Source organism: Odocoileus virginianus, chromosome 10 (assembly GCF_023699985.2).
Source record: "Odocoileus virginianus isolate 20LAN1187 ecotype Illinois chromosome 10, Ovbor_1.2, whole genome shotgun sequence".
In the NCBI taxonomy this organism is placed as follows: Eukaryota; Metazoa; Chordata; class Mammalia; order Artiodactyla; family Cervidae; genus Odocoileus; species Odocoileus virginianus.
In genome coordinates, this window is record NC_069683.1 from 53517320 (window position 1) to 53544043 (window position 26724).

The following is a 26724-nucleotide window of genomic DNA, read 5'->3' on the forward strand; positions in this document are numbered from 1 at the left end:
AGACCAGGGCAGGCTCAGAGGCAGAGAGCAAAAAAAGAGGAGCCAGGAATCCTGGAAGCACTCAAAGAGCTGGCCTCCCGGCCTGTCTGTGTTTCAGCTCAGACTGTACCTCTCGGTTAACAAATCCCTTCCGTGTGTTCCAAGCACCTGATGCAAAGATGAGGACCTCTGCTGTGCAGGCGGGACACCAGCTCTGCTCCCGTAAAGGCTGCGACACCCCCCAGCCAAAGGAAAACTCTGACTCGGTTGGTTGGTTAGGTAGAGACGGCATCTGTGCAGTTTTCCAAACTCTCTGCGTGAGGAACGAGGCACAGGGGCCAGGACAGGGGGAAGGTTCTCAGACAGGTCAGGCTGCAGAGTTTCTTAATGAAAAACACGAATTAAGGCAACAGCCTGTAGTGCAGATGTAGAAAGAAAATGCTACATGCAAATTCATGAGAATGGTTACCTCTGGGGAAAGCCACGATGGCAGTGGTGGACCAGGCTCTCAGTCTTGCTTGCAATGTTCATATTTAAAAAGCAAATGTATTTATACGTTAACTGTTTAACAAAAAGACTGGTTAAAAAAAAAAAAAACCCTGAAACTTCAAGAGTGGCATAAAGGGAAGAGAGGGAGAGGCAGAAAGAAAAGGAGGGAGGCGGAAAGGAAGAAGGGTGGCACTCGGGGTCCAGCTCTGCTTGCAGGGGTCTGGGTGGGGTGCAGAAGCAATGGAAGAGGTTCGCAGCAAATCCGAGGGGGCAACGGTCCTGAACCCGAAAGTCCTGGGTCACAAGAGAAGAGAATGGAAATGTACCAGAATTCTGAGAGAAAACAAGTGCCGAGAGAAAGACTCCCCCTGCCAGCCCCAGTCCATACTGCCAGTCGAACTGAGACCCAGTTTCCAACTCTCCACAGAAAGGAGCAAACACCACTCTCCACCCCAGAAATCTCTCCTCAGTCCTCTCTGCCAATCGTGCCCGAGGGTGAGGAGAAATGCACCGTCCCAGATTTAGAAAGAGATGTGAACATGAAGAGGGCACTTCCTGTGGACCACCCACTCACCCTGCCTTCTCAAACTTTCTACCGAGGCAACGGCCACCCCGGCCCTCCCTCAGCCCACCCACTGAACCAGAAGGAGCACCCTTTCCATTTATCCACGGGCCTCCCTGGAGGCTTCCTTAAGGAGGACCCCGGGGAGCACGGAGACCACTTCTTCTGGAAGGAGAGAACCTCTGAAATCTGTGATCCTGTCTTCCGGGCTCTGGCCAGCTACCGTGGAAGGTCTTGGCCCATTATAGCGGCGAGAGGTCGGCCCTTTTGATTCCACCAGGCTCGACAGTACCGTACCCACCACCTTGGCCTCCTCAGGGCTCTGTGGGGGGACCGTCCTGGGGTCCCAGTGAAGATGGGGGCAGAGGAGGACCCCTCCCGGAGCTGAGGCGGGCGGCGCCAGCGCGAGGGGGCCGGGGAGTGGGAGGGGCAGACAGTTACCTCGTTGAAGCCCTCCTGCAGGACGTCCAGTAAGTTCCCCCGGGTCAGGCAGGCTAGCATTGTTCCTGCCGGCCCCCCGGGCGGGGTCTCCGGGCCGGCGGCCGCTGCCTCCTCCTCCCGGAGCACACAAAGCCTCTGGGCTCAGCTCATTGGGATGTCTGCGGAGTCCCGCATGCCACTTACTGGAAACCCAGACCCGGGCCAAACTAGCGGCCTCCACTGGGCATGCTCGCGCGGGGCTCGGCAGGAGGGGCCCGGGCGCTGCCGCGGTTCCTATAGAAACTGTTGGGCGCGCACCCGGCCGAGAGGCGCTGGCGGGGGGGCCGCAGCCTGGTGTGCGTTAGGGAGCGCCCCGCGGCGCGCACACACGCACGCTCACACACCGGGCCGGGAGTGTGTGCAGACGCCGCAGACACACACACACAGAGCAGGCCTGCAGCCGGGCGTGCCGGTGTGTGTGCGCGCCCCGAGACTACACAGGCACGAGCGCACACAAACATAAATACGCACTGACACGCCGGCGGGCGTGCCGGCTAGTGCATGCGCTCGCTGGTGGTCACACAGACGCACACCGCAGGTCTGCAGCGGGGAGTCCTGGAATCTGTGCGCGCCCCAAGGGTACACGCGCCTGCGCGCGCACACGCCCGCATTGACACACAGGCGGGCATGGCGGCGTGTGCGTGCGCTACACACACGCTCTGATAACTTGAGGCCTCAAATGCCTCAAATGCCCCACTCGTAGGAAGGCGAGTGAATTATGATTCCCCCTCCACCCACCGCAGACTGGCTGAAAACTGCAACCTTTTTCCACCTGGGTCCTGAACAGTGAGGTCAGGCTAAAGAAGGGAAAACAGAAGAGACAAAAAGAAGATAGAGAGACTTTAGTTATGGATGGTATTAGGATACATTTAATAAAATAATGGTAAATCAATCACAGGATAACAACAGATACATCAAGGGTTAAGCCAAGGATGAACAAAGCTTTACCAAAAACACTTTCTTTCTTCCTTTCTTTTTAAAATAACTGATAAAATGTAAAACCTATATTTTAAATGGGTTTTAAATTAATTAAATGGGGCTTTAATGAAAATCACCGCCAAATCTCCTGGTGCTCTGGAAAGAGTTAGATAAAAGCTTCCTCAAGTGAAACAGAACGCTTCCCCTCTGTTTCTCATTACTCCGGTCAATGGTCTTATTTATTTTTAAAAATACCAGTCATCTGTACTCTCAGCGCACTGCTCTTGTCTCTATAGGAAAATTGGAAGCTTGAAAGAACACCCATATTATGTTACACCTCGTGATCCCAGATAGGGGGAAGGGTTTCCAGAGTGTTAGGGCTCACAGAAGGTCAGACCTTGCCCCCGGGACACAGCAGGGCAGTGACTGAGGCTGTGTGAGGAGCTAGAACTCTATCCTGGTGATTTTGCAAAAGGCCAGATTCCCTCCCCAAACCCTCATTAGTACCTTAGCAAGAAAAGTCAGTAATAGTTCTCATTGAACCTAATGGCCTCCTCCTCAGGTCACTAGAGAAGAAAATCCTTTTCTGAGCCTAACTAGCCTTATCTTCCCTGAAAGTCTAAAGCTGCTAAACACAAAGATGCTTCTAAGAAAAGACACACCTCCTTCTGACCACAGCAAACAGGAAGCTGAAGTCAACCAAGGTGTTAAGTGACTGCTGCTGGTGAATGCTGTGGGTTCAATTCTGAATAAGGCTGGGGGAAAAGCCATGACACCACATCAAACTGAACCTGAGCAGCGCACGAGTCAGAAGACCCATCCTTCAAGCTGGCGAATTTGGGTGCCAAGAACTCCCCTTGCCACCTCCACAGTTTACCGTGTAACACCCTCAGTTGAGTCACTAACGCAAATTAATGCAACAAGCCCCCTTTTTAAAGAGAAGTGTGAAACTTCCAAGAGCATAAAATTGTATGCAGTACATCTACATACATAGTGATGCGCAACCAAAACACCCAGCTGGTGGATCCCTAGCTGGAGGATTCTGATTGGCTGACAGCCTAGCATGCTCTGGACAAAGCAAAAAATACTGAGACAGGTCCTGTGACAGTCATCTATGCCAAGAGATCACTATTTCTCAGAGGACAAGCTATTTATCAAAGTAGGACCTGTGAATGACTGATTTTTAAAGCTCCAAAAAAAGATCTCACCAGGCCCAACTCTCTCATCTCACAGATAAAGGAACCAAGGCTAGCTTAGGTGCTCACAGTCACTTAGCAAGTCAATGTGTGCTCAGTCGCTTCCGACTCTTTGGGACCCCATGGACTTTAGCCTGCCAGGTTCCTCTGTCCATGGGATTTTCCCAATGAGAATACTGGAGTGGGTTGCCATACCCTCCTCCAGGGAATCTTCCTGACTCAAGGATCAAAACCGCATCTCCTGCATTGCAGGTCGATTCTTTATCTGCTGAGCCCTCGGGTAGCAAGTCAATACAGGAACTAAAATCTGAACCAAAGTCCTCTGAAGCCCAGTCCTATGCCATTCACCATCTGCTGGAGGAATTAAGAGAGAATTGTGGTAAATAGACACACAATCTATTATAGGGCATGTGGTCCAAGATTGCACTATTCCTTGGAAGCCTATAATAACACCAACCACATATCCCACAGCAATAATGTCCAACAGATCTTTCTGTGATGGTGGCAATATTCCATGTCTGTGCTGTCCAATTCAGTGGCCGCTAACCATATGTGGCTAATGAAAACTTGAAAATGTGGCAAATGCAAGCGTGGAACCAAAATTTAAACTGCATTGAATATTAATTCATTTATATTTAGGCAGTATAATTTCAAAATATCTGTTCCACTGTCCCCACACAACTATTAGAATGTTCCCCAAATTATAATATGTTCACATATAGTCTGGCTCTCAGACTCGGAAAAAGCACAAAATTTTTGATGGACCAGATAAACCCTTTTTTTTTTTTTGCTCAAGAGATATGTTCATCATACTTATTATCATGGTCTGACTTAGAAAGTGACACAGGTAAAGAGTCAAGCTTTAGCTCTAAGCAGCACTAACATTTCCTCTTCCTTCTGTCCTCTCCATCTCACCCTATTGTGATATCAACACAAGAGCTGGGAGGATAAATGGGCTAGTTCAACTGGGACAATGATCTACATCCCGCGATGTCCGAACAAGGGAAAATTGCAAGCCAGTCCGGGTAGCTGGAACCACTCCCACCAGTGCAGGCCTGTTATTCACTCTGCCTGGAGGAGAGGCAAAGAGTACAAGCAAGCTGCTTTCTGCATAACTCTGCGATGCTGCCTGGTTTCTGAAATTATAACAAGCTTCCTCAGTCCTACCTTACTTTAACATTGGAGGCAATGGATAAACAACAAGCTCCCACTGTATATGTAGTACAGGGAACTATAATCAGTAGCTTCTGATGAACCATAATGGAAAAAAATATGAAAAAGAATGTAGATATATGTATAACTGAATCACTTGCTGTACAGTAGAAATTAGCACAACATTATAAATCAATAATACTTGAATACAATAAAAATTTTCAAAAACCAATAAAGGCAGATACTTTCCTCACTAACCAAAACTTACCCGAATATCTACCTACAACAGTATTAATAATAGCAAAATTGAGCTTTTACTATGTGCCAAGCACTGTACTAAAACACTTATATACATTAGTTCAGCCGATGGTCACAGTTACCACAATTAGTAAGTTATTTTTATTGTTCCCACTTTACACATACAGAAAGAGAGATCTAAAGGATAATTTGCCCCGATTCAACTACGAAGCAATGAAGCCAAAGTCCAGATTCTTAATCATTATGCAAAATTTTTATATGATGTTACAGCATAGAAGGAACTCACTATATGTTTTTAGTTGTATAAAAGAATGAGCCAGTGGAGGAAACCCTGGCAAACTCATTCATGACTTCTATTAATACAAACAATAACATGTTAGCCTTAGTAAGCTTTGAACCTTAAACAAAACTGTCATTTGGTAAAAAATATTGACTGTGACTTCTCCCTGCGGAGAACTAAGAAGTGTGAAACTCACACCTATGTAAAATGTAACACATCTATTATGGGTAATCATTAATGACTATAAAGCAGAAAGAAAATCTGAATAAACAAAGAAAATTGTCAACAGAAATATTTTAAATGACTCAAATAATTTCTTAATCTTTCTCTGTTTTCTCACATTAGCAAGTTCCTTGGCAGTAACATATGTTTACAATTTTTACTGCACTTATCTTCAGAGACATCACCATAAATACATATACACAAAAGGGCTCATGTCTACCAGCAAAGTCCCAAACGCGTTCTGGCTCCTAAACTGCACCTCTTTGTCCCCAGGCTTTTCTGCCAGTCTGCATCCCTTCATCTTCCTTAGACAACACATTCATCCTGCTGTTCAACTGCTTGAACATCTTCAAACACTGACCTCTGCCAGCATGTCAGATATAGGTTCCTCACGCCCAGCTTAAGGCCTCCCCATCCTCACTGCCTGTGCTGTTTATAGGCTCCTCACGGTCTCATAGACTCACAAGGCTCCTTGTCACCTCTATACCTTCATGACCATCTCTTTGCCTAGAAGGTTCCACACTTCTGCTACTCAAATCTTCACGATGCGTAGTTCAAGTCCCACTTCTTCCTGGAACTCTTCTGACCACTCTTGATGTTAAAATCAAGACAGAGCTGATGGTAATCTGTCTGGAACACTCTCCTCCCAGATAACCCGTGGCACATCCCTGCTCTTGTTTCAGTCTCTGTCTAAACCTGTTGATCCTTTTGGCCTTTCCTGACCACTCTACACAAAATGATACCCCCTCCTCATGGCAGCATTCCCAGACCTCTTTGCCTGTTTTGTTTTCCTAACAGCCATCACCAGCTTTGGTACTCTATATATACTTGTTTATTGTCAGCCTCCCTTCTGCCCAGAACATAAGCTCCATGGGGGCAGGGAGTTTTGTATGTTTTGCTACTGATTTATGTCTAGAACCAAGAATATTTCATGGCATATAGTATATGCTCAGTAAATATTGGCTTCTCTTTAAATTCTAAAAGTGATAGCATGCTCTTATACTATATCAGTCAGTATTTTATAGTTCATTTAGGAATGTGAATTTTTTGGTCTCTTTTACTGTATTTTGAAGATAAGTGTAAATAATTTCTACTACCCTCCTATATTTTCCTCTCCTTCATCAATGCAGTGTTTCATTAAACATTCATTAAATGTATATGGAGCACCAGGTCCTATTGTTTGGCAAAAACTTCAAGAAGTCACAGTTACACATAAACACACACACAGAGGCAAGAGACAAGACTGAAAGGAAGGATAGTAAAAGGAAGACTAGTAAAACAGAGGATCCAATATTAATATATGGGGACAGAGTGTACAGAGTGATTGTGACAGACTGAGTGGGGAGAAAAAAGAAAAAAAGACAGAATGGTGTGAGACTAAAGTAGGATGTTGCCAAAGTAATCACCAGATGCTAGTGCTTAATATAAACTGTACCAAGGCAGATATGCAAATATATCCTACATGCATTTTAAAAATTCACATTTTTAAAGTTATCTGCCAGCTATCCTACGGGAAAAAAATTAGATTAAGACTAGCGCCATCTAGTGGATGTTTCGGATGTGACCCTAAGTTTTTCTCTCATACAAAACACTTGTAAATGCCCGCATTATCTCTGGTCTGCCACTCATAATGTGTTAGGGTTGCACATGACTAATTCCACCATCATGAAATAATCTTTCTCCAGGACCTGGGTCTCGCTGTAAGAGGTCGCCACATTTCTATCAAGGACGTTCCTACCTCCCAGCTGATGTCCCTCTGCTTCTGAAGAATGTATGCAAAATCAAACACTGCAATTCTTCTTTTAAAAAGTAAGTTATTATTTAAAATGTCCACATCTTTTGACCTAGCATTCTACTTCTGGAACTCTATCCTAAGGGAAAAACGTCTTAAATGAGAAAATCAATTAGTTATTTACAATGTGGGGCTTCCCTGGCGGCTCAGCTTGTAAGGAATCCACCTCCAATGCAGGAGACCCGAGTTTGATCCCTGGGTTGGGAAGAGCCCCTGGAGAAGAGAATGGCAACCCACTCCAGTATTCCTGCCTGGAGAATCCCATGGACAGAGGAGCCAGGCGGGCTACAGTCCACGAGGTTACAAAGAGTCAGACACGACTTAGCAACTAACCACAGATACACATTTACAACGCAGGGAGAGGAACCTACAAATCTGACAACAAAGAGATGGTCAAGAAAATTACAGCTATTATGATGAATACCAAACATTTGTATTCATATTCAAACAAACATTTTAGCAATTTCATATTAATAAACACTAAGTTAAAAAGACAAAAGGCAAAAACTGTGTGCATATGATCTCAAATATGTAAATAATATATGTAGGAAAAAAGACCAGAGGAAAATATTCTAAAATATTAACAGGGTTGCTATATGGTAGGATTATGTTTTTTAAAGAAATGCACTATTTCCCAAATTCTCTATGATTCATGTACACTGTTTATATAATAAATGTTACTGAAATCTTTTAAACAACCCATATGTTCTGACTGCTGCCACTGTTAGTCACTAAGTTGTGTCCAACACTTTTCTGACCATGGACTGTAGCCCTCCAGCCTCCTCTGTCCATGGGATTTTCTGATTAATTGCTTGAAATTTTCAACCTCTGCCTGATTTTATTAATTCCAGAAAAAGATAATAATCAAGTGAGCCAGTCTTTCCACAAGAAGGGGAAGCTAGAAAAGAAAGCAAACATATTACGGTTTTGTTCCAGGATCTGAATCCTGATGGAGAAATCCCCCAGTTGTCGAGTTGTACTGAAATTCCATTAACATCATCACACTTCTCTCAATAGAATGCCAGACACTTACAGAGGGTTCTGCTGGCAGCAGGGAGTTACAGAGTCTCATAACCACTTGGGTACCCATCTTCAGAATCCCCAGAAGAACCAGATCAGGGCCACCTTAAAATAGGAAGGGAAAGATACGGGCAAAAATACAGGTCAGGAAAAAAAATTTCAAAAGTTAAACCTATTTAGAGGGGTCAGGTTCCTACTCCAGGCTAACCCACTTAACTCATCTGGAAGTATAAAAAAATAGGACCCCAGTTAGCAGGAAATCCAGCCCAAGATACTATAATTACAATAGGGCTATCCCAGTGGCATTTTTAATACTAATCATTTAGGTTTTAATAGTAAAAAAGCAAAAACAAATGCTTCCCTATCATTAGTCAAGCAAGAATGCATTTTCCCTCTACCCTAAATGTATCACTCTGTTAACAGAAATAATCAATAAACAATCTATAATAGGAGTAGAAAGGAATTTTACTTGAGCCAACCTGAGGACTATAACCCAGAGATAGCCTCTCAAATAACTCTAAGCAACTGCTCTGGAGAAGCATGATTTTCAGCACGGTTTTAAATCTTGTCAGAACAAAGAACATCAAAGAAGTCAGAGATTCATTCTTTCAAGTTTTCAAAAAAACAGATCAGCATGTACACAGGAAGTCGGTTTGGCCTTGGCACTTGGGAAGAGAATCTTATCATCGAAGGAGTAACAGCACTGGTGTCCCAGGAAGAGAGGCATTTAATCTTTAACATGCATGTTCTGTATTTCTAGTCAGTGCACCCTTTTCTATAACGATTAAAGCAGATGTAAAATGTATGTTTGATAAGCCACAAGCAGGCTGTTTTAGTTAGCACAAAATTCAAGTTAAATCATCTATAAGTTGGAATGACTTTCTCAAACCTCAATATGTGAAAATTTTCTCCATTAAGTCAAAAACCATAGGAAGAATTCTGAAGACAATGTGGAGAAATACAGGAGCTCTGCTTCTGACTCACTTTTCCCTTCATCCTCAAGAATCCAGTTTTAACCTAGAATGGGAGCACTTATATTTCAAGGCAGAAATTTTTATAAAGCACTTGAAGTTTAGAAAGGGCTATCAGCTATATTAACTTTATTTGAAATAACCCTTGGAAATAGAGTTCATTTTATTACCCACAACTAATAACAGGTGAGTGGGTTGTTCTGCTGATGAGTAGCGCGGGGGGGGGGGGGGGGGGGGGGGGTTTCTAGCCACATCTTCTAAATCCCCTCGCACTAGTTCTGTGTCAGAAGACACAGAAAATAATAGTGGTGATAATGATGATGGCAGCAGCCAACGTTTGTCTACATGCTATGAACTCTTCCGAGTGCTTTAAATTCCCACAAACACTCTAAGAAATTGATCCTATTATTTCTGACTTTTTTTTTCGCTGCCATTCCATTTTTCAATACTCTATCCATTTTAAGGAATCTTTCCTCCCAGGAACAAAGCCAGGGGCCGCGGTATTTGGGGAGAATGGTGTACAGCTTGAGAAAGGGAAGTCTTCAAGCTCTGAACGTATGACTCAAGGACAGCACTCTTAAGAACCTGCAAAAGCTCTGAGGGGGTTTGGAACCTGAAACTTCCACCTCCTTCCCACCACACCCTCAACCCTCCGTTTGCCCCCAGTTCTGATCTGGGAAGTTTAACCGGCGATAATAATACTTTCCAGGTACCCACCACCTTTCAGCACCTACCTTTTAAATCGTCGATGTGTCTGGTTCCGCATCTCTGTCCCCAGCCTTTCTGAGAACCGCCTCCTCCTGCTGTAGTGTCGCCTCTGCGTGCCCGTTGCCATGGCGACGGCAGAGCCCGGCCTGGACCGATCCGCCTCCAGCTGGCGGGAGGCCTCCTGCGTCCTCCAGGGCTCCGCCCCCTACGGCCCTAACCCCGCCCCCTGCTTGTCCAGACCCGCCTCCTAATGGCCCAGAGCGCATTGCCTGCCGGTCTTCACCACGCCTCCTGCCGCCCAGACCCCGCCTCCTGAGGGCCAGAACTCCGCCCTTTGCCCGTCTAGACCTGCCTCTTGCTGGCTCGGACCCCGCCTCCTGATTCCCAGAACCCTGCCCCCTGCCTACTAGACCCACCTCTTACCGGCCCAGACCCCGCCCCGGAGCCCCTCCTTTCGCGGTTGGGAAGCAGCGTTCAGTGCTTGCCAACCGCACCCGGGCTCTCCTTCCATAGCAGCTGGTAGGGCGGTGGAAAGTGGTTGGTCTTCCTTACTGCCCTGAGGCTGAATGAGAGCTCGCAGACCTCCACCCAAGAAAACGCACCAACCAGGTTCCTTATGCGATTTATTGATCTTGACGGCTCTGCATCCCTGAGAGAAAACAGTCCAGCTTAAGGGGAAGTTTCTGGGCCTCGCAGTGCTGTCGACATCGATGACTTGACGTCCTTGCAATCGATGGTCCAAAAACGCTTGCTCCATGCTTCAGTCCCGCCCTCACTTGTTCGTGTAGGGTCTGGACCCTTTTGACCCAGCCTCTGAGGAAATTGCCCAACCCAGATCTAGGAGCTGTGTACAAGAGCCCTGAATGCTTTCCAGAGCACCTCTTTAGCTTAGGAGCTGAAAGGTGTGTAGGAGGGATACCATCAAACGGACTCCAACAAAGTCAGCTCAAGTGCAAGCGCTTCAAGGGGAACCTGTTCTTTCTGCACTTTCCCTGAGGGCAGGAGCAAAGATAGGGGTCAACACCCCACCTTCTTGCACACTCAACCTAGCACCCTCATTCTGTGCAACTCCATCCACCCCCAGGTAACTCAAGCTAATGGTGCTATTAGCTGTTTGCTAATGGTGGCAAATAAGAGATAGGCCGAGGCAGAGCGCAGGACTGGGAGTTTGCAATTCCGGGGGCTCTGGAGTTCTTTAAGCCTAAAACGTGTCCACTGTTCTTCAGGCTGCCAGCCAGTCCCCCAGAGCCGTAGTGATGAAATGATGCCGAGGTAGCGCCTCCCCATCAGGGCTCACACAAGGGTCCCGTTCTTGCTGTCATAGCGAGGTGTCACCTGGGGGAAGCGAAGGGTCGCATACTCCGTAGCATTTTTTAACTGTAGGTGCTTCACCTCCTGGACAGAGCGTGGCTGGGGAAAGCTGTACAGTTGAATGTCTGCATAATACAAGCCGCTGTCCTCCGACCTGAGGCTTTGACGGCTCCTCTGCTGAGACGCAGGCTGCAGTAACACCTGCTCATACATGTGTCCCATGGTGTCCTGAGAGGAACGAACAGCGTTAAGGAAGATTCTTGGCTTGGTTGCTCCCTTTCCCCCTCTGTCTCGGGCTGGATAAGCTGAGTCCTGGGGTGCCAGGTCTGAACAGCCTTCTAGGAGGGACCGAGGCTTCTCATTACCTCCGTGTCATTCAGCTGCCGCCACCGCTCAAGCTGCGGCTGCTGCTCCTGCAACCTCAGTGTTCCTCCTGCTCGGCTCCCTAAGAGGAAGAAATCCGACTTTAATCCGCTTTCTCCTCTGTCTCTATTGAAATTGCCCTCTTCAAATCGCTGTTAAATTATTACAGTGGGCTTCTGACTAATCTCCCTGCCTGTCCTCTCATCTCTCACTTCCACCATTCCCACATCCAAACTCCTTAGCAGAGTATACAACCTGACCCTTTTACGATCTGCCAATAATACCTTCCGTCCTAATGTTTCAGCGGCCCCTAACATAATTTTGCAATTTTATGTTGGGACTTCCCTGCTGGTCTAGTGGTTAAGAATCCGCCTTCCAATGCAGGGAATACAGGTTCAATCTCTACTCAGGGAACTAAGATCCCCACGTACCAGAGGAACAGCTAAACCCATGTGCCACAACAGAGTCATCGCACCGCAACAAAGACCCAGCACAGCCAAAATAAAATAATGTAAAAACAAAAAAACCCAAAACAATTATATATTGAGAGCCCATGGTATGCCAGGCTCTGTGCCCGCATTCTGGGGATAGAAGGATGAGTTGGCTGTTTTCTCCACTGCAGGGAGCTTACAGTCTACTAGGGGAGACAGAAGCATACAGACTATTACAGTGCAATGTGCTAAGAGCTCAGCTACAGCAAATATTTGGTCACTTTTCATAGTCACTCTCTTCTCTCTCTTCTTGTTTCTGCATGCTCCCTGCTTCTCTTCCCCCTTATAAACTTGCTATTATTCCTTCAATATGGGTGTTTTCTCCCCTTCTGTAACAGCCTGAGTGTGGTGCTGTTGGGAGCACTAGTACATGGTATTACGATTCTCTGTTTATGTGTATCTCTCTCTCAGACTTTATTTTCAGCTCTTCTAGGGCCAGACCTCGGTGTACCTTTCCCCTCATGCCTGTCTGCCTCCTCCAGATCCTGCAGAGTGCTTCACATACACTGTAAGTGTTCTGTAAATTTTTGCTGGATGAATGAAAGAATGAACAACCTCTCTTGCCACTCTTAGATAATGGAAAGGATGAGGTTCAGAGTTTCAGAAGTGGTCTGGAACCTAAAGATCTCTTTAGTGTACTATCTCCCTTTAGCCTTGCTCCACCTTACACCCTTTCTTAAGACACTGGTTCTATTATCCTCTTTTCTCTAATTTGCACTCCCCCCAGCACCCCACACCCCCAACTCCATTACCTATTTTCTTTTTCCTCTGTAAAGTTGATGTACAGCTCCTGTGAAAGGAAAAACAGATCACCCATGTGTAAGAACCTGGCCTCGGTCTTCCCTCCTGCATCCTTTGCTCTGTGGTCTCCTTAACATTCTGGTGGGATAACCCTCCTTCACCTCCCTCCAACAAAGATTCACCCTGAGCCAGCCCCAGAGCATTTCTCAAGGGTACCACACCTCTCCCAAAGGGATGGTTCTGGATGGTGGAGTGGTACAACTGACACAACCAAACCCAAAATATAGCCCCAGGCAAGCAGGCGCTACGTGCCGGGGATGTAGTTGGGTTGAGGGCTATTCTGGGATTGTCTAACAGGCTAATCCCAGCAGAAGGCAAGGGAATCCTGCCAAATAAGGGGATATTCCTGGATTCAGAGACCCTCTTGCTTTTCCTTTCGCTTCTTTTTTTCAGGGTCTCTATCAACCCAGGATTCTTATCCTGGGAGTCACAGAAGCTGCCACAACCAAGGTTGACTCATTAAGGCCCCACAAAGCCCTTTCCTGACAGATGACCCCCATCCTTGCTTCTTTGTCCTTGTTTCTAATTAACAGAGAGAGAGAGAGAAGTTTAACCTTTGACGTCCACAGCCCAGGAAGCTCTGAATTTGGTAAGTGACTCAGCTACATTGCCTTCACTGCAGGACAGTTCTCTTATACTTATTTCTGAGCCCCTAGGGTCCCCGATGGAGCCAGCAAGTCTACGTGGTGTCAACTGTTTGATGGCCAGAGAACAACACTTGTCTGAGGAAATAGGCTGAATACTTCGTGGCTTACTCCGGATGCTTTTTCTTGCTAGTACATTTCCAGCTCGCACCAGAGCCAACTCTATTTGTCTGACTTCTGTCTCCCCAAGGAAGTTTCCTTCTTTAGCTAATTAAAAAGACAGGGGGAAGAGGAGTTCTAAATCATGTTCGTTTTACTACTGTAGAAAACTTAGGCTTTTTCCACACATATCTGACAGAGACTCGTGTTTTGGTTTGATTTTTGGTTTTAATGCAGCTTGCTGAGTTGAGAGCAGTTAGTCGCCATCCAGACTCTACAGGTGGTTCAGAAAAAAAAGCTTTAGAAACTATTTCTGGGTTTTTCTACTTCCTCTTCTGCCACTTCAGCTCTTCCTTTCTCTTAACATTGCATAAGCATAGCCTAATTCTAGCCTCTAAGTCCTCGCCCCTGGTCACTCCTCTCTTCCTACTTACTTCTACTTAAACTGATAAAGAAAATAATAATGCTAAAATAAGATGCACTTAGGTGACTCAGATTTAGTGAGCAGAGCCTGTTCCCAAGTTGGATGTTGCACAATGCCTGGACATGAACCCAGATGGAATATTCAGTTAGTCTCGTGGGTGATAGGATTTTATTTTTAGCTCAGAATTAAGGAAACCAAATGGGTAGTCTCCTATATTGGTAGTAAGAATAAAAATTGGTGCAGTTTTTCTAGAATGCACTTGACAATAAGTATGAGAGGCCTTAAACATAAATGTATGGAACCACTGATGTAGCAGTTCTAACCTATAATCAGACAGGTACATATATGGATATTTATTACAGCATTATTTATGATTTCAAAAAATAGGAAATATCCTAAATGTCCAACATTGGGAACTAACTAAATAAATGGCATCTCCAATCAATGGACTATCATACATCAATTTAAGAAAGATGTTGGAAGAACACCTAATAGCATGGAAATTTTTCCTCTTTACTAAGATAATTAAAAGCCAATATGTTTTGGGATAAAAAACTATGCATATAAAAATTTTAAAAGGATTACATGAAAATACACTATAATGTTCCTGTCATCTCTGGGTGCTTCTCTTTATGGTTGTTTCTTACTTTCTGCTCTTTGGTATTTTCCAAATGTTCTACGGAGGATATGTATTACTTTTGTAATCAGAAAAAAAAAATTTTATAAAAATCTTTTCAATTGTCATAGTGCCTTTAAGTTTCTGGAAGTCTGAGATAATGAGAAATAGAGAAGAACAATATTTATCCAGTCCTACTAATAATCAAGAGGAAAAAATATATATTTTGGTTAGATTATCTGGTGTAGTGTTTCTAGCCAGGCTCTAGATTTAGATGATAGTATCAGACTAGCTCTATGATCTTTAGCAAGTTTTCTACTTCATGAAGCTTCCATTTTCATTTTATTTATTTTTAAAAAAATTTTGACTGTGCCACATGGCATGCAGGATCTTAGTTCCCTGACCAGAGATCAATCCCATATCCCCTGCAATGGAAGCACGGAGTCGTAACCACTGGACTGCCAGGGAAGTCCCTCCATTTTCTTATTAATTAAATGAAGATAATAATAGAACTTAAACCTCATGGCATTACTGTAAAAATTAAATAAAATAATAGATGTAAAATACTCAGCTAAGTGTCTGGTGTATAACGAGCATTGGCCAAAGCTGACTACTATGACTACCATCATCAGAGGAAGAAATACCCAAACATGAAGGATATGAAGACTTGGGGAAAAAGGGAGTGAAAGACACATTACACCCCCTCCTCTGGAATTTTTTATGTTTCTAGATGTCTTCTGTCTATAGGATATCTCAGAGTTGTAAACGTGCTTCATTTGTTTTTTTCAATCCTAACAATATTCTGGAAAATTATTTGTTCTTGTTTTATAAATGGGCCAATTAGGGCCCTAAAACTTTGGTATCTTACTCAAGAAGGCAGGGACCAAATTTCTTATTTTTACTTTGCTTTCTGACTCTACCATTATGGCTGGTACACATAAGTATTCAATAAAATATTTGTTTCACAAGTGAACAGATACATGAATGAATAGTAGCAACAGGACATGAATCCAATGTGCTTTTCAATGTACCTCAGCCATCTCTCTAAACATGATACTTTATTCAGAAATAGGACATCCTCAAGACAGATGTAGGCCTGGAGTAGTATAGAAGAAAGCAGCGGACAGGATAAAACCAGGTCCAGGGGGCTATCGTGTTAAAAAGAAATAACAGGCTTTGAATGGTGTTGCTTGTGCTAAGCTCACATCATCAAACCATGGCTTGATACCCAGCCTAACTGGAGTTTCAACCTTCTCCAGGAACATAGTCTTATATGGTCAGTTTGGAATTATCTGGTCAGCACCAGTGGGGTAGTCTGTCATATAGTCCTTTTCCATTGCCCAAAGGAAGATGAGGTCATCTGCTCTTCCCTGACCCCTCCCTCTTCTGCCTGTGAGAGCCTTCCATTTTGTACAGCTTCTCAGAGCTTCTTTCTACTTGCTAGATAAGATGCTACCTCATTATGAGCCCTTCAATAACGTCAATTAAATTTTGAAAATTTACTTGGCTGAATTTTTGCTATTTAACAACAGTGATGATAATAATGGGAAAGAACAATAAAGACAATTTAATTCATTTATTTTGAGGCATTCCCATATTATCTGCTCTTCAAGTCTGTGATCTTAACAACATACATCATGTTATCTACATTATATATGAGGAAGAAGAGAAGTCACAGGATTTGCCTAAGGTCACACAGCAAACAAATGTGAAAGTTATATTCAAACATTCCATGGATATTCTCCTTCTCCTCACTTCTCCCCTTTTAAATAAACATTTCTCCAGTTGATTTACTTGATTCTGGAGATGGTATTGTGTAGTGGTTAAAAGTATGGGCTTTGAGGGGCTTCCCTGATGGTCCAGTGGTTGACCCTGTGCTTCCGAAGCAGGGGGTGAGAATTTCATCCCCGGTCAGGAAACTAAGATCCCACATGCTGTATGGTATAGTCCAAAAAAAAAGTAGGGGCTTTGAAGTCAGGCCTGGGTTGGAATCTTGGTTTATTTGCTTACTAGTCATGTGACCTCAGACAAATTAGTTAACTTCTCTGAGCCTTAGCTTCTTAGCTGTAAAACAGGAGAAGGGGTAAGGCCACACCTCCCTTAGAATTGTTGGGAAAATTAAAGATTATTAAGAGCCTGGAACATAATAAAGTTCTCAAATTATTACCATTATCTGGGGGAGAAAGGAAGAGAATAAAGGGAACGAGGAGGAAGAGGAAGACAAACAGAAAAAAAACATCGATTCACCATTCCATCCCTGTCCTCGTCGTTTGGCAGACAGCTGCCTTGGTTGTTTCTGAGGTTTCCTGAAAGGAGGGGGCACAGAATGGGGTGCTGCTCCTGGGGGTGCCAGGTGAAGCAGCTGACAGTGGGGAGTTGGCAGAGCGCTCCCGGCAGGCTTTCTCTTATCCCTGGGGCCTCTGTCCGCCAGCAGAGACCTTGCCCTCCGACCTTTCCCCCTACTCACCAGCTTCCCCCGCAGCAGAGCTGGTTTCCCATGGTGCTCTGTCTTCTAGGGAGCCCAGCTCTTCTTCCACCAAAAGAGGCTTGTGCATTTCCTGGTTCCCGGTTCAGCTTTCAGCAGTGGCTCCCGGGGAGTCTCTGTCAGTGTCAGATTTCAACCTAACAGGTTGGACTTTGGAAGCCACCTGCTGGAAAGATTCCCAGGTGACTGCTTCCAGCCAGAGGATAGAGGAACACACACGAGGTCCAGGTGAGAGCCATCTCACCTTCGGGATTTGGGGCTGCTTTGAGGAAGCATGAACTCTGAGGCTCAAGCTTCAGTGTTTCCTTAGGAAATATTTCTGTACTGCATCACACTGTCATTGAAATATATCCTCTATAATCAAAGTTTTACCTATGTTTCCCCAGCACTCCCCAGGTTTGTGTTTCACTTTGAAGGTCATTGGTATTAGTCTCTTATTATCCCTGTCCAGAATCTGAGTTTGAAGACTGGACTCTTTTGGAAACTAAAATTTAGGGAAATGTATTTCTTTTGCATTCTCTCTTGCTAGGGGAATGAATGTGGGCAAATTACTTTTTTTCTAGGACCTGTGAAAATGGAGGACTGAATTCATTACTTAATCCCCTTTCTGGTCAAAAATCATATGATTTTATGATTGGAGTGGTCTCAGCACTTCTTAACCATTCACTTCCCCGTCGTCAGTACAGAACTATGGAATCTCCATTTAATCTCGACTCAGCTTCTCCAATGTCCGAAGTTAGACTCATTCCACACTCATTGGCAACTAGGATGTGGTTGAGCAAATTCCTTAGTAGAAAATATGGACTCTTGGAGAATTTGTGGAACCTACACGGCTTGACTTCAGTGTTCCCACCCCATCTTTAGTGTGTTGTTTAAATGCCCATTTATTTGTGTGTCCTTTAAGGATGTTCAGAATCCAGCACTCAGCCCTGTACTCCACAGAGTCATTCTTCCTCCGTCTTCTTTCTTTATGAAAAACGGGGATAAAAAAAAGCCTTATAGGACTGTGGTGGAAAATTAAGCGAGATAATGTGTATAAAACTCCAATCCAGGACTTGACACATGGGACCCTTTCAGTAAGTCCTAGCTATGGTTATTATTATTACTTTCTGTTCTCAGCTAATTGTTAGATGGTAAAGCATCTTACTTTATTACCTGGTGCTAAACCATTGCACTAGCCTCTTATTTCATGACCATGCTTCTTCCTGGCAATCCACTCTGTACTCTACTATTAATTGTATTCTTTTCATCCTGTTACCCAAACTTCTTAGCCTGGTACTCAAAGCCTTTCATAATCTGGTCCCTTTTCAGCTAATTTCCTTAAATTAGAGATTTTTGATATGACCAGAAACTCCAAAGGAACCAGCACTGTGTTGTGGCAGTCAAAAACCTGATACACTCTAAGCAGCATTAATAGAAGTCCAGAGTGATAAACAAGGGTATTGATTATTCCACTGAAGTATATACCAGTCAGTCCATGATTGGAATAACAGTTTTAGGTTTACATGTTGAATTTCAAGTTACACTGTCAAGAGGCAGTGTATTCAAGAGAAAGTTGTCTGAGTTATAAGTGGTATGAAAAGTCGTATAAAATATGGTTAAGAGAATTAGGCATGTTTCATTGGGAAAGGGAAGCTTTTGGAGGACAGGATGGTTATTTTTAAATATCTGAGCAGACTCTCAAGGGAAAGAAGGATTGCACTTATTTTCCAGACAAAACCTGAGCCAATGGGCAGAAGTTATTGAAATGCAGATTTTGGTTCAAAAGAAGTCCAAAAAGAAAATGAATTGAGCTACTTTATGAAGTTCTAAGCTCTCTGTCACTAAAAATATCCCAGAAGTTGACTAATAATCTTCAGAGTGTTTGTGGGTTGGGAATTTGGACAAAATCGGAGGTTGCAACTTTTTTCTAGCTCAGGAAACTTTTCTTTTAAATGAAGCTCAAGTAAAATTATAAAACAGATCAAAGCAAAGCTGTTGTAATAGAAGTCTAAAGAGGATCCTTTTAAAATTCTTTTTCTTCTGAACTAGATGTTAAGATTCCTGAGAGCAGACAACAAAGGAGCATAGTCTTAAATTATATTTACAGTGTATAACCTCCATACCACAGTACTTGGGGGTTAAATAAATATTTGTTGAATGAGCAAACAAAAGGATATATCAATAGTTATTTCTCTAAGGCATGCTTTAATTTTTAACAGATGGCAATCTTTTAACTAAGAATTGAATTCTTTAAGTGAGGGTTCTTTTCCTGGGAGTCCACAGATCCCTAAGAGGGCAAATAAATGGATCTCAAGAGCTATGTAGGGAGGGGGGACTGGGATGGGGAATACATGTAAATCCATGGCTAATTCATTTCAATGTATAACAAAAACTACTGTAATGATGTAAAGTAATTAGTCTCCAACTAATAAAAAAAATTAAAAAAATTTAAAAATAAATAAATAAATAAATTAATTAATTAATTTAAAAAAAAGAGCTATGTAAACCTGTTCAAATTGTGTACCACATTTCAGAGCATGTGTATTTTTCTGGTAAGAGGATCTATTGCTTTTGTAAGATTTTTTTTAAAAGGGTCTATAAAAAGTTAAGAATCAACCAACCGCTTTAATGGAAGAATTTCGGATGTCCATCACAACCTAGTAAAAGATGTATTTGGGGTCAAGGCAGTCTTCTGCAAATCATACACATTCAAGCTCTTTTGATTACAGAAAGTAATTAAGAGGTCAATCCCCCAGGCTTTCCAGAATATACCATACTTCTAGTACTAAGACTCTACTTCTACTTCCAAAGGAAATTTCCTTGGCCATCATCACCAAACCAATACCCTGGCCTGGGTGGAGGGATGCAGGGATTCCTCTTTGGGATGTTTCAAGATTAGAAACAAATGCTTTCCCTCCCAGGCAGAGGGTGGGGAAACTGTGGTTCAGTGACAATGGCAGAGGCTTCTGTGTCTATGTTGCTGTGTCTGCATTCTCGATCCCTCAGAATCAGAGGCCAATTTCCGTGGGCAGACCAGGGCTTTAGGCAACTCTATATCCAAAAGCCTTTCCCAACCCCTACCCAAAACAGGCCAGACAGTCTGGAGACCCTTGTTTTTGTGTCTCTAATCACCAGCTCAGACAGTGCCCTCTGGGCTGTTTGGATGGCATATCCCTTTCCCCTCCCAGGATCACGCTCTCTTTTGTTGCACTGTGAGAAAATCATGGCCAGGAATTTGATGCGGAGCCAGTGTCAGCTTCCGGGTGTGATCTCAGCATCCACGTGTGAGTTCAGAGTGCTGTGACGTTGGGTCCACCTAACTGAGGACCTTTTTGTCTCCTTCCCTGTTCACCCCCTCCTCCAGGCCACAGAATAGGGAGCGGCACAACAAGGCCCTGAGATTTGGGTTTATTCAGCTCCACCCAAAACTAAACGAAAAAAACACAAAACACAAAAATAATGCTATGACACGTCCCAAGGGACCAAACCATACATTGTGACCATGCACGTTTCCCTTCCCCCAAGGATGCGGCTACCTCCGGGGTGCTGGGCAGCTGCTTGTATCACGGGCTGGGAGCTAGAAAGGGGTTCAGTGGGCGCTGGGTCTGTGGCGCTCAGGGCTCAACACCGACGGCCTCCTCCTCTTCCTCGGGATCAGGGGGAGCTGGGAGCAGGGAGATGTAGACCTCGTTGACCTCTGTGTCCAAATGTCGGCCGCCCCGAGGCGCCTCCAGGTTGAGGATGCCGTCGTGGGAGAGTGCGGCGCGCACCCGCCAGGGGTCCACGTCGGCCGGCAGGACGTAGGTGCGGCAGAACTCGCGCGACACGAAGCCGTGGCGGTCCAGGCGCTGCGGGTGCCGGGCGGACACCTCCAGGAGGTTGTCCACAGTCCTCACGGTCACCTCATCTGGGGTAAAGTGGCTCACGTCCAGAAACGCCTGGAACTTGCCCTCGCTGAGCCGAAGCTCGGAGGCCCCTGCCCGGCTGCCCTCCCCAGCTGGCGCGGCCCGGGGCCGGACATAGTAGCCGTGGTAGAGGGTAGGGGTCAGGATCTCTTCTGGCAGGAGGCCTGCGGGACGGAGAGAGGAGGGAGAGAGAGAAAGGCGAGAGGGCGGGCTGACGGAGGAAGGGGTGCGAAGGAGGGTGAAGTGAGAGGCCAGGAGGCCTGCAGGCGGCGGGAACCGAGGCCGGAGCCGCAGGGGAGGGTCCCGCAGGCTGGAGGGAGGCGGCTGGGGAGAGGGGCTGGAGAAAGGAATACACTGGGGTAGCGGAGAGCAAGGCAAACCGGGCCCGCGTGGGCCGAAGAGGGGGAACGGCCCTTGGGGGGCAGGGTGGGCTGGGCGGCGGGGGCGCTAAGGGGCAGATTCCGAGCTCTGCGGGCTGCAGTCTGCCCCGAGGCCAGTAGGAAGGGGAGCGCGCCCGCTGGGAGGGGGCGGCGAGGGGGGAGTCTGGGGTGGGAGATGACTCGCCCCAGGAGTTCAGTTAAGCCCGGAGTGGGGTGGAGGCCAGTTACCATTGGGAGGTCAGCCCAGAATCTCCGGAGGTGGGGGTGGGAGGCAAGGGGGGTGGGGTGGCGTCCGTGCCATACCTTCCCCGAAGCGCTGCTCGCCCAGGCGGCTCGGGTTGGCAAACTCGTACTCGGCGGTGGCCGGGTGGGCATGTGGCACGGAGCGGCCCGACATGACTGCAGAAGCGCAGGCGGCCCCGGTCCGAGCTGCGGCCCCGACAGGCGCGGCGGGACCCCTCCAGCTGCCGCCGAGCCGGGGCGCGGCGGGGGTGGGGGCGGGGTCTACACCACCCAAAATAGTGCGGAGCCCGGGGGAGGGGCGGCGGGCGCCCGCCACCAGCGTGTGACCCGCGCCGCCTGGACCCCCGTCCCCTCCCCTGCACACCCTTCAGCTGTCACAAGCCTGCCCGCCCCCCCCGCACTCCCCCACCGGGACAGCTGGGGGTCGGGGCTGCGGAGCGAGCCGGCGTGGGGAGGCTGCTGCCCACGGCCCGGAGAGGCCTCGCCGAGACCCTCACCAACAGTTTGCACGTTTTTCTCCACCTTCCCTTCGCCTCCCCAGTGGCAGACAACCGGCACCCTACTTCATACAGCTCTCCCCTCGGTTTGAGGTTCTGCCAGCCACAGAAAATGAAACATGCAAACAACTTTCTACCCTTTCTTTGGGGGTGGGGTGAGGAGTTTACCCCGCCGAATGTCAGGGTCCTCTCTGAACCCAGGGCAACCCAGGGCACCACGTGGAAACCTGCCACGGCTATGCTGGTGGTCACTGCACACGAAGAGTTAATGTCCCTGGGGCTCAGCCTAGGAAGATTCCAGTTCCTGCTCAGGCCCAAGATAGCTGCTGGCCCCATTCCCTTGGCATGCAGGGTTGCAGGGGAGGAGGAGGGCCACACTGCCCGCTGCTTGGGATTCCTGACTCAGTCCCAACTCCAGAGGAGGGGGTGGGGGCGGGTGCCATTGGGTGTGGACAGAAAGCTAGTGAAACAAGACCAGGACAGGTCACTGGCCAGCTCAGGCGCGTTTGTCTTTCTCTTTTCTTAGCTCAGTGAGTACTGGGTATGTGTCATACTGCCAAATCCCCAATCACAAGTCCCCATGAACGGGCGGTGAGCTGGGATAATAAAACCCCTGACATCACCATTCCAGAAGCTTCACAAGACTGCGTATATAAGGGGCTGGCCGCAGCTGCAGCTGAAGGAGCTGACCAGCCAGCTGACCCCCCACACTCACCTAACCACCATGGATATCGCCATCCACCACCCCTGGATCCGCCGCCCCTTCTTCCCTTTCCACTCTCCCAGCCGCCTCTTTGACCAGTTCTTTGGCGAGCACCTGTTGGAGTCTGATCTCTTCCCAGCTTCTACTTCCCTGAGCCCCTTCTACCTTCGGCCGCCCTCATTTCTGCGGGCACCCAGCTGGATTGACACTGGCCTCTCTGAGGTAAGTCTCCCCTTTGCCTGGACAGGAGAGTTCATTCTGGAACCTTCTGGAAGCATCTCCATCCACTGTCCTTTTCCTCCTGGCCTAAATCTGTGCCTAAGGGTCCTACGTCTCTTAGGCATTTGTGTGTCCTGCAGTGAAGACAGATGAGGTCCCTAGTTCCTCTCTTCCCCAGTCACCTATTTGTATTTGGTGTGCCTCTGTATCCTATTTTTTACATTTTCCATGCAGTATGAAGGTCATTCTCTCTTATCTTCTGGGTAGGATGTCCCTTTCTGGTTTGGTTCATAACAGTCTGCAGGGAAAGAGCTGCCTTCAGACTCCTTTGCTCAGCTTTTCTAACACCTCACACTCCTGACAAATACTGTCATCTCAAGTTTCAGAGCCAGGAGACAGTCTTACCTTATCCTGAGCTTCCACCCCTGCTGCATGGAGCTGGAGACAGCAACCATTATTTTCTTCCTTTTTATTCCCTCATCTATGATTTTCTGGGTTTCTAAGGGTTGTGACAGGGCACTGGCCTGGGTCCAAGTCTAATGAGGATAGAATGTAGGTCCACTTTAGGGACCCCCCCCCCCCAATTGTCCTACGACGGTGGGAGAATGGGGTGAACAGATAAGAGTGACAGAAGCTGTCACAGATAACACTCTGGTTTAAAAATATTCAAGTGTGAGTAAACAGGAGCTGAGTGGGCAAGGGCTTTGGAAGGACAATGGGAGCTAGCAGAACATTCCAGATTGAGTGGGTGGGAAACTTGGCAGAGACCTGAGTAAGAAGAAGGAGGCTTTGTCTCACAGACAAATGACAAGGCCAGGCATTGGCTTGGAGAAGCAGCAGAAGGCATGCCGCGACCCATCTTTGTGCGTTGTCCCCTGGGTGGCCTGTCTTCTTCCCTGTCCCTGTCAATAAAAGTTTGGGCCTGATGACCAAGTGATGTGCCTAGGGTACCACTATGGTGATGCCCCTGAGCCAGAGGGTATGTTTATTCAAAAAGGAATTTTTAGCTAAAAAGAGGAGGATAAACTACCTGGACAGAGAGCAAATCTGCAGAATGATGAGATTGTACTAGTATCATTTACATTCCTACCCTTTTCTCTTACCCCGTCCCCACCTTGCTATTTCCAGATGCGTCTGGAGAAGGACAGATTCTCTGTCAACCTGGATGTGAAGCACTTCTCCCCAGAGGAACTCAAGGTCAAGGTGCTGGGAGATGTGATTGAGGTGCATGGCAAACATGAAGAGCGCCAGGTATGTAGCTAACTTTCTCTTCTGCTCTTTTTCCAGGGCATGCTATATGCCAGATATTGCCCTCAGCCCTTGAAGCCGGCAACATTCCAGTCCTAAGCCATTGGGGTCAGGAACAGGGATAAACCTGTTGTTGTTTTGGCCAGATCTTTGTTGCTTATTTTGATTTGATCGCCTCAGGGATAGATGGGATGTTCCTGTTTAAGCCAGTGGTTCTCAACTTTGCCAAAGTTAAAATTACCAGAGGAATTAAAAAAAGAAAAAAAAGAAGAAAAATGCTCAGGCATATCCCAAATTATTTAAATCAAGAGCTTTAAAAAGCTCCCTAGGGAATTCTAATGTACAGTGAAGGCTGAAGACCACTGATTTAAATAGTGGTTTCAGACCTCTGATTGTTTTACATAATTGTATTAACTGCATGCACTTGGAAGGCCCTTGAATTTGAGACTTTTAAGTATTCCAGAAGTCACTTCTCTTTAGCCCATCTTAATGCTGAACTACTTGGTTTGCCTAAATTTCAGAGCTGTACTCAGCTCCTAATACGCTAGACCCATGTGGAAATCAGTTGACAGCCCGTCTAAATAAATGCTTGAGATTTATGAGGTATAAAGGTTAGGGCTGGAATTCTTCAGGAGAGTTCTAAAGAATGAAATAACTTCTCATTACTTTCTGGGAGAGTTTTTCAGTGAGTTTGCTTCTTACTGATTAGTTATAACACAGAAACTTGTGCATCCAATAGTATAGTGTGAGGTCCTCAGGCTGTTTCAGTTTTGCTATGATTTAATTTAGATCAGAGTCTCCCGGGTGTAGTCTTTATTATTGTTTTTGTTATTATTATTAGACCTATTGGTCTGGAACATTCTGGAACATTCTGAAGCATCAGGACAATTTCTGGGCTTTCTTAAGAGATTCAACTTTTAAATCGAGATGATATTCCAAATCCCGTAGGCCCAACAAACACTGATCTAAAACCTTTGGGAAATACCACTGAACACATCCACAGCTCAGGGCTTGGCGAGCTAAGAAGTTTGGCTGTTCAGACCTCTCAGATTCTCATTGGTAGGAGTGACCACTTAGGCAATTCCATCATAGACCCAACAGAATAACTGTTTCGCTTTCTCTCATGTTGCCATGCATTTGGTCACAGCTAAGGGGAAGGAGAATGTCTGAGTTCTAGACAAGAAATGCTGTTTCTGTTCTTATCTACCTCTTTCCTTCTCTTGGTTTAGGATGAACATGGTTTTATCTCCCGGGAGTTCCACAGGAAATACCGGATCCCAGCTGACGTGGACCCTCTCGCCATTACTTCGTCCCTGTCGTCTGATGGGGTCCTCACTGTGAATGGACCAAGGAAACAGGCCTCCGGCCCTGAGCGCACCATTCCCATCACCCGTGAAGAGAAGCCGGCTGTCACTGCAGCCCCCAAGAAGTAGATGCCCTTTCCCTAACTGCATTTTTTAAAACAAGAAAGTTCCCCATCAATGAATGAAAACCTTGTGACTAGTGCTGAAGCTTATTAATGCTAAGGGCAGGCCCAAATTATTAAGCTAATAAATATCATTCAGCAACAGATAACTGTCTTGCATTTGAATATTTTGTATTAATCATCACATTATGTTTTAGGGGGCTCTAGGGATATTAGAGTCTGAATGACTGTTTCCAACACTTACTAATGGGATAAATTTAGCAGGCCACTTAAAACTTTATGGTCTTTAAGTCTTCCATTTATAACATGGGGTGCTTATTCGTACATTCATTGTAAAGAGTAAATTAAGGAGAAAAAGTAGGTAAAGCTCTTGGCAGAGCTCAAAGAAGATCAGTTGCTTTCCTCTCCCCATTTGATTTTGGCTCTGGGTTACAACAACACATCTCAATGACGTCTCGATGACAATGCATAAAATGCCTTAGTGCATCTCTGAAATGAATCATGTCACCAGGGAAGAGATGGTATCCTCAACTTTGACATTTTCCCACTGATAAGCATTGCCTTCAGCAGACTTACAAAGGCAATAAATAGGACAGGTGATTATCGCCAAACAAGTCTCTCAGGTGTAGTCTTTAAATTAGCTAGTGAACACTTACTAAGACTGGGAAAAACACAATTAATTGATCCATCATTTAAAAAGTTAAAGTTTTTTTTAATTTTTAAAAATACTGAAATACAGTTGATGTACAGGCTTCCCAGGTGGCACTAGTGGTAAAGAACCTGCCTGCCAATGAAGGAGACATAAGAGATGTGGGTTCAATCCCTGGATTGGGAAGATCCCCGGAGGAGGGCATGTCAAC

At 45.9% G+C, this 26724-nt stretch overlaps 4 protein-coding genes across 8 annotated transcripts in view; 1 reads left to right on the plus strand and 3 right to left on the minus strand.

Annotated features, from left to right (window-relative positions):
* The window catches only part of DIXDC1 (DIX domain containing 1), a 76106-nt gene extending 65900 nt beyond the window's left edge, over positions 1–10206 (minus strand). Inside the window, exons 1-2 of one of the 3 annotated variants that reach the window (XM_020882218.2) lie at positions 10054–10206; positions 8362–8453 (exon numbers count right to left, since the gene is read on the minus strand). In XM_020882218.2, coding sequence (XP_020737877.2) covers positions 8362–8418 — 57 coding nt within the window. In that variant the 5' untranslated portion in view covers positions 8419–8453; positions 10054–10206. Of the gene's footprint in view, positions 1–1471; positions 1629–8361; positions 8454–10053 lie in introns of those variants that run through there. The other 2 variants (XM_020882217.2, XM_070473585.1) reach the window with 2 other exon arrangements.
* A 427-nt stretch (positions 10207–10633) lies between these two features.
* On the minus strand, positions 10634–17406 carry C10H11orf52 (chromosome 10 C11orf52 homolog). 2 transcript variants are annotated; one of them, XM_070473591.1, is made up of 4 exons: positions 17244–17368; positions 12945–12982; positions 11704–11783; positions 10634–11566 (listed from the first exon to the last, which is right to left on the minus strand). In XM_070473591.1, the coding sequence occupies exons 1-4, from the start codon at positions 17273–17275 to the stop codon at positions 11321–11323; spliced, it is 396 nt and encodes a 131-aa protein (XP_070329692.1). In that variant the 5' UTR covers positions 17276–17368; the 3' UTR covers positions 10634–11320. The 2 variants fall into 2 exon arrangements, with proteins under 2 accessions (XP_070329692.1, XP_070329691.1); XM_070473590.1 differs by lacking the exon at positions 12945–12982 and having other exon boundaries at positions 17244–17406.
* A 3229-nt stretch (positions 17407–20635) lies between these two features.
* Positions 20636–22656, minus strand: HSPB2 (heat shock protein family B (small) member 2). Its single transcript, XM_070473592.1, has 2 exons — positions 21832–22656; positions 20636–21312 (listed from the first exon to the last, which is right to left on the minus strand). Exons 1-2 carry the CDS (start codon positions 21923–21925, stop codon positions 20858–20860), a joined length of 549 nt encoding a protein of 182 aa, XP_070329693.1. The 5' UTR covers positions 21926–22656; the 3' UTR covers positions 20636–20857.
* Positions 22657–22905: 249 nt separating this feature from the next.
* Positions 22906–26013, plus strand: CRYAB (crystallin alpha B). 2 transcript variants are annotated; one of them, XM_020882288.2, is made up of 3 exons: positions 22906–23193; positions 24319–24441; positions 25668–26013. In XM_020882288.2, exons 1-3 carry the CDS (start codon positions 22993–22995, stop codon positions 25869–25871), a joined length of 528 nt encoding a protein of 175 aa, XP_020737947.1. In that variant the 5' UTR covers positions 22906–22992; the 3' UTR covers positions 25872–26013. The 2 variants fall into 2 exon arrangements, with proteins under 2 accessions (XP_020737947.1, XP_070329694.1); XM_070473593.1 differs by lacking the exon at positions 22906–23193 and adding an exon at positions 24064–24169.
* The last annotated feature ends 711 nt before the right edge of the window (positions 26014–26724 follow it).